Raw genomic sequence first — 11,609 nt, forward strand, 5'->3', positions numbered from 1 at the left:
CTGCAAAAGAAGAGACATCAGTACTGGAAGAAAAGATATGACTGAATATAGAGATGCTCAGAATGGTAATTCAAAGTACACTACTCACCATTCATGCATTGCTTCTCTATTTATTAAATCCATACCTTCTTCCTGAAAGGCAGAATGTAAGAATAAATGAATATCAGATCCTATGGCTTTACAAAATTATTTCATTTGGTTGTACTTTTATTATTATTTACTGGGCTACAGAAGAGCTGGAGTATAAACAAATTTCTTTTTTTTTATTTTTTTATTTTTTTTTTATTGGTGTTCAATTTACTAACATACAGAATAACACCCAGTATAAACAAATCTCTAAACAATTGTGTAGTTCTCTACTTTTCATTGTTGCAACTTCTACACCAAAGGTCTATTACTAATGCAGTACAGTACATCAAATATGCAGAAACTTTTCAGATGAAGAACTTCATAGCTTTCTTCATTTAAAAGAGTAAACATCATTCATTATTATACTATTTTTCCTACCATTAATACTGTGATATTAATAAATATCACTCACAGTCCAAAGCAAACTAAATGTCTATCAGTATCGGTTTGTTTAAGTAAATGATGGTGCGAACATGATTTAAATCTAGTCATTGACAAAGAAAAACATGTATTACATATTAAGTAGAAAAAAGCTCAGATGCTATTTATGTAAAATTACAAACAAGAGGTGTTCAAAAGGATGTTCACCAAAAAGTTCACAGTACTTATCAATGAGTAGTGAGATTTAGAGTAATTTGTTTTTTTTTTAAGATTTTATTTATTTATTCATGAGAGACACAGAGATAAAGGCAGAGACACAGGCAGAGGGAAATGTAGGCTCCCTATGGGAGCCTGATGCAGGACTCAATCCCAGGACCCTGGGATCATGACCTGAGCTGAAGGCAGATGCTCAAACACTGAGTTACCCAGGTGCCCCTCTTTCTTTCTTTGTACTTTACCACATTGTTTGAGCTTTTTAAAAAATAAATGCAAATATTACTTCTCATATAAATAGTTATTTAAAAAATAACCCACATATACAGATATCTGATGTTCATGGATTGGAAAACTTAGTATTTTTGAGATGGCAATAGTACCCAAAGTGATCTACAGATGCAATGCAACCCTCATCAAAATCCCAGTGGCATTTTTTGCAGAAGTAGAAAAACATCCTAAAATTCACGTGAAAAAAAAAAAAACAAAATTCACATGGAATCTCAAGGGACCCTGAATAACCAAAATAATCTTGAAAAAGAAGAATAAACTTGGAGGACTCACACTTCCTGATTTCAAAACTTACTATAAAGCTACTCATCAAAACAGTGTGGTACTGGCATAAGGAGAGACATATAGACCAATGGGATAGAATAGAGAGCCCAGAAATGAACACCCACACATAGGGTCAATTGATTTTCGATAAGGGTGCCAAACCATTCAATGGGTAAAAGATGGTCTTTTCAGCAAATGGTGCTGGGAAAACTGAACATCCACATATGAAAGAATGAAGTTGAATCCTTTCCTTACACCATCTATACTTGAAATGGATAAAAGGCCTAAAGGTAAGACCTAAAACTATAAAGCTCTTATAAGAAAATATACGGCAAAAGCCTCATGAATTGGATTTAGTAATGATTTTTCAGGTATAATACCAAAAGCACAGTTAACATAAGAAAAAAATAGATAAATTGGACTTCATAAAAATTTAAAACTTTTGTGCATCAAAAGACACTATCAAGAAAGTGTAAAGACAATCATGAAATTGGAGAAGATAGGGGTACCTGGGTGCCTCAGTCTGTTAAAACCGTTTTTTTTTTTTTTAATTTTTATTTATTTATGATAGTTACAGAGAGAGAGAGAGGCAGAGACACAGGCAGAGGGAGAAGCAGGCTCCATGCACCGGAAGCCCGATGTGGGATTCGATCCTGGGTCTCCAGGATCGCGCCCTGGGCCAAAGGCAGGCGCCAAACTGCTGCGCCACCCAGGGATCCCTGTTAAAACCGTTTGACTCTTGATTTTGGCTCACATCATGATCTCAGGGTTGTGGGATCAAGCCCCACATCTGGCTCCATGCTCAGCGTGGAGTCTGTTTGAAAACTCTCTCTCCCTTTCCCTCTGCCCCTCCCCACTGTGCTGGTGCTCTTTCCCTCTCTAAACTAAATAAATTAACTTAAAAATATTAAGATAAACAAATGGTCAATGAGTTCATGAAAGGATGTTCAACATTCGTCATTAGGGAAATACAATTCAAAACTACAATGAGCTAATACTTCACTCTCGTTAGGAAAGCTATTATTTAAAAATGTGGAAAATAACAAGTGTTGATGAGAATGTGGAGAAATTATAACTCTTATATGTTGCTAGTGGGAATGTAAAATGGTGCAGACTCTGTGGAAGACAGTTTGATGGTTTCTTAAAAAGTTCAATATTGAATTTCCATATGATCCACCAATCCTGTTCCATGTATATACCCGAAAGTATTAACAATGGACTCAAACAGGTACTTGTACACCAGTGTTCATAGTAGCACTATTCACAACAGCCAAAAGGTGGAAACAACCCAAGTGTTTGTTACTAGATGAATGGATTAAAAAATGGAGTTATCTTTTGGCCATAAAAAGGAATGAAGTTCTGATACATGCTACAGCATGGATTAATACTGCAAACATAATATTAATTGAAATAAACACAAAAGAACAAATATATTTTTAATCTTTTAAATTTTTTCTTAAGATTTTATTAATTTATTCATGAGAGACACACAGAGAGAGGCAGAGACACATGCAGAGGGAGAAGCAAGCTACTCATAGGGAGCCCAATGCAGGACTTGATCCTTGGACCCGGGATCACGACCTGAGCCGAAGGCAGACACCCAACCACTGAGCCACCCAGGAGTCCCAGAGCTACCCAGGCATCCCTCCCACAGTCAAAATTCATCCTGGCATTCTTAAAAACATATTTCACACATAATAAAGTACCTAGGATAGTGCTGGGCAAATATAGTGATAAATATTATGGAGAACATCAAATAAGCAGATGAGCTTTCCCTAAATGGCCTAGAATCATATTAGAGAGACAAATTTTATACACATTAATTTGGTGTTCTCCAAAGTAAGCATGATCCCAGGAAGTATACAAGGAAGTATACAAGATGATCCACCGAGAAGCAAAAAGAAAACCATAGAAATTCAATTTATATATTTTAAAATCTAAGATAGTAAGAAATGAAAGTTTGCTAATAGTATACAGATTGATACAGGTGCCCTCATTCAGCCCAGAGGGTCCAAAGATCTTGCAAGAAACCAGCGTGATTTTGGCTTTTAGTTAAATTATAACTAATTCCAAGTTAGATGGCCATATGGATATATTATTTAGTTTTAATTAAACAGAGTTCCACAAAATAGACAAGTATCTTAACAAGATTTCTATAAAGAAATGTTGGACAGAAGATTTGTAATACAAGTCTAAGCGAATGACAGGGAAATGACAAAGGTGAAGCTCCTAGCACAACACACATCATCTGCCATCTGCTTGTGAAAACACAATGCTGAGCTAATCTCTATCAAGGAGCTGGTTAAAGTAATTTTAAATCATGAGGACTATTGGAAATATGAATTCATATTCACTCTCAATAATGACCTATAGTTAATAAAATATTTAAAACGTTCTAAAACCATAATTTTATCTTTATCTTATTCTTTAAAAAAAGATTTTATTTATTTATTCATGAGAGACACAGAGATAGGGGCAGAAACATAGGGAGAAGGAGAAGCAGACTCCCTGTAGGAGAGTCTGATTTGGGACTTGATCCCAGGGTCCTGGGACCACGACCTGAGCCAAAGGCAGACACTCAGCCACTGAGCCACGCAGGCGTCCCTATTTCATCCTTTTTATATTCGTATTTTGCATATATTCAATGATTCATATTATATACTAGTTTGGTAGTACATGCCCATCATGTATTAGAAGGATGCGCTAAAACATTTTGCATTGGTGCAGCGTATGATCCGAAGAGTTTAAATAGTATTGCCTACATAAACAATATATGTTATGGGTGGTCTGGAATAGAAGAGAAGCTTGTGTTGTGTGAATTAAAATGTGACCTAGGCCTTGAAGGTGGTTTCAAATCTGGCAAGCCAAGGGTGGAAGATATGCCAAGCAGAAGGAACCATGTGAACAGAAGCTTAGAGGCAGGAAAGCACGTGGCTGGTTTCAGGGTAGTGAGGCTAGCTTGACTGAAACAGTTTGTACTAGGAAGTCGTGAGAGAGAAAACTGGAGAGGGAAAATAGGGCCAGATTTCCAGGATCTTAAATAACTGAAGGGTTTGAGCTTTAAGAGTTTGGGCAGAATAGCATAGTTAGTTAGGACCGGGCTTTGGAGCCAAACAGAACTGGGTTGAATCTCAGCTCCGTAACTTATTACCTGTGCAACCCTAGGCAAGTGACTGAACCTGAGCCTCGGTCTCCTTGTCCATATGAGGATGATGATAAGACTTGAGGATAACAAAGCAGGTGTACAATTTCTTTTCCACAGTGCCTGGCAACCTATGTAAGTAAGTACTTACTACAACTGAGCTATTCTTATTCTTACTTTTAAAGATTTTATTTATTTGACAGAGAGAGCAAGAGAGTGAGCACAAGCAGGGGGAGTGGCAGTCAGAGTAAGAGGGGAGGAAGAGAAGTAGGCTCTCTGCTGAGCAAGGAGACTGATGCTGGGCATGATTTGAGCCGAAGGCATACGCTTTATTGACTGAGCCACCTAGGCACCCCTCTTATTCTTACTCTTATTCAATAGGTAATGGGAAGCCACTTTAACATTTTGCACAGGGGAGGAAAAGGTGAAAATGAAGTCTTCAAGAAGTTATCTTAGTGGTGGTTGTAGAAGTTGGATTAAACTGGCAAAAATAGGAAATCTCTTAGAATATTATTATAGTAATCTGGACCCAAGGGACAGAGGAAGTGGGAACAGAGAGGATGTTGTCAAGGAAGAATTAACAGGATTCAATGCTTAATTGGATACTGTAGAAAAATAAGGAAGAACTGAGGGTGAATCTAGAGCTTTGAGTTATTCTAAAGTCATTATGGAAAATGAGGGAAATTGGGAAAGGATGTTTAAGAAGCTAGTCTTTTAAAACAGTGGAATAACAGTAAATCTTTTCAACAAAATGTGAGGTTAGTATAGTTCTTCCATTTAATACTTATGTAGGTGTTTTCCTGTAGTGAGAGGCTCAAAGTATTTTGTAATTTAGTCAACCAACAAGAGTAATTTTTCCCAAAGTAAGTTAGGATTTTGCCTATTGTTCCTCCCATTGAAAGACCATTAGCCAACATCAGCTATTTTGAGGGTTGTTAGTAAAAGCAGGTTAACTCTTATTGCTTATATCTTGCCTATTTCCAAAACGGATATGAGATGCTTATAATGAAATAAGATGGTTAAGGATAAAAGGTCAAGAGCCACATAACTGTCAAGGGGCAAAGAGTACTCTATGCTAGAAATTCAGGTTAAGGAGAGTTGCTGCACTTAAGCACTAAACTTAGCTTTCAGGTCTTTAGGATCCAGGGTAAAAATGGAAATGGTAAGTTAGACACTTGTGCTCTCTGAAGGTGAGCATGCCTGAAAGATTTTAGTTGCCCAGCGCCAGCACACTGCTTAACAAATGCTTGCTGAAAGAATGAAACAGTTTGTAAACTAAGATCAAATTAAATGTCTTTTAAAATAAACCAGGCTATTCCCTTAAAGAACATCTTTTCATAAAATAAGACTAGTAGGTTTCAAGGAAGACTGAAAGACATATCACTGAAATCTAATGTCCTTGCTTTTCTAGACTAGAAATGATAGCAAAGTCCATAAGACAACCTATCAAACTGTGGTATCTAAATGGTCCCTATCAAAAACATGCCCTGCACTCCAGCTGGCATTATCTGTTTTATTTTTTTAAGATTTTACTTATTTAGGGATCCCTGGGTGGCGCAGCGGTTTGGCGCCTGCCTTTGGCCCAGGGCGCGATCCTGGAGACCCGGGATCGAATCCCACGTCGGGCTCCCGATGCATGGAGCCTGCTTCTCCCTCTGCCTGTGTCTCTGCCTCTCTCTCTCTCTCTCTGACTATCATAAATGAATAAAAAATTAAAAAAAAGAAATTGGCAATTGGCAAAATGTTTAAAAAAAAGATTTTATTTATTTATTTGAGAGAGCATGCAAGCATGAAAGAGAGTGTACAAGTAGGGGAGAGGGGTAGAGGGAGAAGTAGATGCCCCACTGAGCAGGGAGCCCGATGTAGGACTCAATCCCAGGAACCTGGGATCATAACCTGAGCTGAAGGCAAATGCTTCACTGACTGAGCCACCCAGGCACCCTGGCATCATTTGTTTTAAATGGCTTCATTTCATAGAGTTCCTTTACATTTGTGTCTCAACCCAGTTTAATTTATCCAAGCCAGGTAAGATAAAACGACTGTAATATGTATTGGAAAGTTTACATTTGCAAAGATACAAAAGGAGGAGATGCTAGAAATACAGGGCTAGCATGTAAGTAGATAATTTAACTGATGCTACTTAAGGTACTGCAGAAAAAAGTTACGTTCTAGGTATCAATGATTTTATATCCTATTTAACAAGTCAGGGAATAGAAGTAAAGCTAAAGACCATATACTGTGAACAAACTGTTATGGTTGGAATTGTGCCCCCCACCTAAAAATCCAGTATGTTGAAGTCCTGATCCCTAGTGTGTCAGAATGTGACTTTATTTGGAGATAGGGTATTTGCAGAGGTAATCAAGTTAGGATAAGTTTATGAAGGTTGGCCCTAATCCAATATGTCCTTATAAAAAAGAAATTTGGAGACAGACATATGTGAGAAAACATCATGTGAAGGTAAAGATGGCTATTTATAAGCCAAGGACAGAGGCCTGGAACACACAGACACTTCTCTCATAGCCCTCAGAAGAAATCAATCTTGCCAACACCTTGATTTCAGACTTCCAGCCTCTAGAGCTGTGAGAAACTAAATTTCTGTTGTTTAAGCCCCCTGTTTGTGGTACTTTGTTATGGCAGCCCTAGCAAACTAATACACAAGCTATTTCGACAGGGTGGTTACTTATGTTTAGGGCTCTGGGATAAGGACCTAAAAGCTGAGTGCTTTCAAACCTCTTAAAACATAAACTCAAGGGGATCCCTGGGTGGCTCAGCGGTTTAGCGCCTGCCTTTGGCCCAGGGCACGATCCTGGAGTCCTGGAATTGAGTCCCACGTCGGGCTCCCGGTGTGGAGCCTGCTTCTCCCTCCTCCTGTGTCTCTGCCTCTCTCTCTCTCTATGTCTATCATAAATAAATAAATAAATCTTTAAAAAATAAAAAAATAAAGTCCTAAAGCCTATAATTTAAAAAAACATAAACTCAATTGTTACTAGGAAAGGAAAATACATAAAAGGAATAGTTCCTGAACACTTAGGAATTGCTATGTATTTAGAAAGTTAACTTCCATGGTCATCACCTTACAATATGTACATAAATCAAATCATCATGTTGTGCACTTTACACTTAAATGATGTTGTATGTCAATTACATATCAATAAAGCTAAGGGGGAACAGAACATTAACTTCCAGCTTCATTTTCTCAAGCTCCCTAATACCTAGAAAACACCTAGCAGCCCCAATTGAGAAGAAATTATTCATTAACTGCCTGCAAGGGAAGGGGCAACTTAAACCATACATTGACTTAAATGTTGACCCAGAACCTAATATTGCGTGGGCTGTGGGCTTATTTAAAAGTAAAGGAAAATGTAATCAAATCAGTTTATAGGAAATGCAGTGAACAAAAAAACATGAAATACCACATGGAAGCAGAATCAGAATATGGGTCAGTCTACAGGATAAATGGCCTGGTTTCTTCAATAAATAAGTGGCATGGAAGAAAAACAGGAGGGGAAGGCTGTTTTAAATAAAAGACCTGAGAGGCGCCTGGGTGGCTCAGTTGGATAAGCAGCTGTCTTCGGCTCAGGTCATGATCTTAGGGTCCTGGGATTGAGCCCCATGTAGGGCTCCCTGCTCAGTGGAGCATCTGCTTCTCCCTCTGCCCCTCCCCTGCTGCTTGTACGTGAGCTCTCTCTCTCACTCTCTCAAATAAATAAATAAAATCTTAAAAAACAAGAGATCTGAGAGATCATGGTTGGAACATGTTTGAATCACTAAAAAAACATTTTGAGAACAGTAAGAATTTTAACATGGACTGGTTATTAGATGACATTAAAGAATAACTTAATTTTGCTAGATGTAATAATGGCATTGTGATAATGTAAGAAATCTCTCAGAGATTCATACTGAATGTTCATGGGTAAAAAGAGATCAGAAATTTACTTTCAGGCATCCTCCTGCCCAAAAGGTTAATAAGCTCAATAGCCAAAAGTAAAAAATCATGGTTAAAGAATGCATATAAAGAGGGACACCTGGGTGGCTCAGTCGTTAAGCATCCGACTCTTGATTTTGGCTCAGGTCGTGAACTCAGGGTCATGAGCTAGAACTTTGCATTGAGCTCTACGCTGGGCATGGAGCCTGCTGGAGACTTTTTCACTCCCTCTTCCTCTGCACCCTCCCTGCTCACTCTTTGTCTCTATCAAAAAAAAGATGCATATAAAGAAATATGCAATTTAAGATATCTATCAGACCATTAAGCTGCTGAAAATAAGTCTTGATTTTTCCATTCAATCAGTGCCCAGATTGAAAGCTAATATTATTTCTATTTTCCCATTTAATTCACTTTCTACTTGTGTTTCATTTTAAATGTTTATAACATATATTCTGTCACTATGGAAATAGATTGCTTTACAATTTATATTACTGACCAGTTAAATTTATCTTGATTTCAAGCTTCATAATCAAATAACAACATGTAATCAATTTTTAAGTATTAATCTCTTTTAGAGGAAGCAACAAAACAAATTGCACAGATAAACCAGGGGTCATCTTACCTACAAATTTTAGGTTCTTTCACTAAGAACTTCTAAAAGAGCTCCATAGTCACAAAGACAGTTAAAGAATGTTTTATCTAATGAAAAGGAAAAACATCTTTTTACCATACATTTTTGCTACTGGATGACAGGCTGGACTTTAGGGAAGCCATGGTGTGAGAGGGAGAGAGGGAAAGGAAGTAGGAGTTGGAGTCCTAAACACCAGTCTTAAGAGATACTATGGCTTTAGACCACTGAAACAGGGAAAGGGTAGCTGGAAAGGAATCCAGTAATTTGGGGCTAAACCTGGCTCTGACATTCACTACCTCTGGACATTGGTTAAGTTACTAAATTTCTCTCATCGTTAGTTTCTGACCTTATGTTGTGAGACAAAATGAGAGCACAGTTGTAAAGTACCCATTATAGCACTATAGTGAATAATAGGTGCTTCATAACAGTTAAGCCCCCCTTGAACAAAAGTCTGCTTGTACTTGGGTCAGAAAAATCCCACCACCTGTGGCAGACTGGTGATTTGATCTTTTGAGTTCTGTGGCTAATCTTTGGATAATTAAAAGGTTTAACTGTGTATTAGGTGTTTGCTATTAAACACATGCGTGTGTGCGCAATCGCCCACACACATGCACACATACGCGCCAGCACAGAACATAAGCCAGTGAGGTACAAAGTGTCCCTTAGATCACTAAGAAATTAACACAAAATGATAGCATACAGGCCATTTCATCTGTCAAAAAAAAATTTCTCAAAAAAAAATTTCTCCATCTGATGGTTTAAAAAAGCATAATAATTATGGTCATTACGAACCTACAAATTAAATTAATCTTTTTTCTTTGAGATCTCTGAAAGAGGCCAGACTAAGGTAGAAGAGTATACAGTTTTTCTGGAAACTATCAGTTTATTAAAATAGGTAATAACTCAAAGCAATATAGGACTCCTTAGTTGTTTTTCTTTTAGAAAAACCATTCCTGGAATTAGAAACAGAATCACATGTGATCTCAATTGGAATTACTGAACAGGCATTTTTTTAAAAGAAAAATAAGGTTTCCCTTTTTTTTACCAGTTGTTGGTTTTGAAAGTCTTTTTACCTGTTTGATTTGATGAAGGTGACCAAAGGAACCACACATGGGAGTGGGGATGGAAGGAGGTGGCAAAAACTGAAATTTAAAGAAGTCAATACTTGAAACTAATATAACATTGAATGTTAATTATACTTCAATAAAAAAATAAATTGAAGTCAAGCTGGCTTTAATGCTTCTGATTAATTATTTCTAAACATTAATTAAGTCAATGTTGAAAGTTATCTAAAATATCTGAGTGCCTAATGCATGTTAGCAACAGTATTAGTTAAGTTTAAAATTAAAGAAATAATAAAAATCCAATTGACTCATGACTGAGAATGATGCTAATCAAAAGCATATATATAATAGAACAAAATAACTTAATATAAGAGATGCCAGGCAGAACATTAAGAGAACATTTTATCTCTACTTTCCTCTTCTCAAGGCAATGGATCTTAAAATCACCTCATTTTTTCTTGCCAGTTTTTTCTTACAAGAAACAAAATAACCCCATCAAGTATCTTAGAACCCAGGTGAGGAAACCACACTTTCATAATATATAATGGCTTAAGGCAATAGTTTTCAAGTATTTCAGCACATTTTACTCTTGCTTGTTCCAATACTTGTCATATAGACTACTTTCTCCTTTTTTGTCTTATCTCAAAGCATATGAGGACCCACACAAGAGGAAAATGAAAGAATGGGGGGGGATTTAAAGCTAAGTGTGAAAATAAGGCTTGAAAATTGCCTTTAGAACTCATCCATTCTACCTGTATCCTGGTTCATTCTTGAAATGCCAGATAATGAATCTACCATATCTTACTTTTACTATCTTAAGACCACATTGAGTTGTGCATTCAGAAATATTTAATGAGGTAAACCACTGTGCTAGGCCCCGAGGATCCAAAGAGAAATAAAACATTTTCCTGTCCTTGAGAAATTCAAAGTGTAGCTAGGGAAAATTAGGCCATACGTCAGTGCCAGAACACGTTATGATCTGTGGGAAGTCAAAGCACAGAGACTATACCTCTGCCTGGGGTCCCTAGGTAAGGCTTCACAGAGGAAGGTAGGAATTCAGTAGACAGAGAAGAGGAAGCAGGTATTCAGGGAGTGGGAAGAGATGCTCGGCCAGAGGCATGTTTGGGAAACAGAGAGATTCAGGGTGGCTGAAATATTATAGGGCATGAAAGGAAGCAAATTTGGGGAAATTTAGCTGAAACCAGATTATGGATTTTGGACATTAGCCTTTGAGCCCAACAGGAAACCTGAAGCATAGATCCTTCTGAGTTCTTAAAACTCAAAGGCATTTTAAACAAGATCATATCTCTTTTAGAAAGGCAACCCTAGCACCATATACAGAACAAATTGAGGGTGGAGGGAAGAGGGACTAGAAGCAGGATCAAAGGCCAGGTAAAAGATAATGAAAGTCTGAATGAAAAAGGGTGGGAGGAAGAGGAGGAGGAAGACTAGAAAAATGATGAGAAAGTGAGAAGAGGGTCACTTGGCTGGCTCAGTCAGTAGAGCACGGGACTCTTTTGATCTTAGAGTTGTAAGTTCGAGTCCCACATTGGGAGTAGAGATTATTTA

The 11,609-nt window shown here is 37.5% G+C and overlaps 1 protein-coding gene across 12 annotated transcripts in view; it reads right to left on the bottom strand.

Moving 5' to 3' along the window:
* The window catches only part of LOC144309022 (P2R1A-PPP2R2A-interacting phosphatase regulator 1-like), an 82,547-nt gene that overhangs the window by 46,435 nt on the left and 24,503 nt on the right, over positions 1 to 11,609 (bottom strand). For 10 of the 12 annotated variants that reach the window (XM_077890058.1, XM_077890055.1, XM_077890053.1 and 7 more), the window contains 2 exons: positions 10,050 to 10,118; positions 89 to 132 (listed from right to left, as the gene is read on the bottom strand). In XM_077890058.1, the coding sequence (XP_077746184.1) occupies positions 89 to 132; positions 10,050 to 10,118 (113 nt within the window). The remainder of the gene's footprint in view (positions 1 to 88; positions 133 to 10,049; positions 10,119 to 11,609) is intronic. The other 2 variants (XM_077890063.1, XM_077890057.1) reach the window with 1 other exon arrangement.

This window comes from Canis aureus, chromosome X (genome assembly GCF_053574225.1).
Source record: "Canis aureus isolate CA01 chromosome X, VMU_Caureus_v.1.0, whole genome shotgun sequence".
Lineage (NCBI taxonomy): Eukaryota > Metazoa > Chordata > Mammalia > Carnivora > Canidae > Canis > Canis aureus.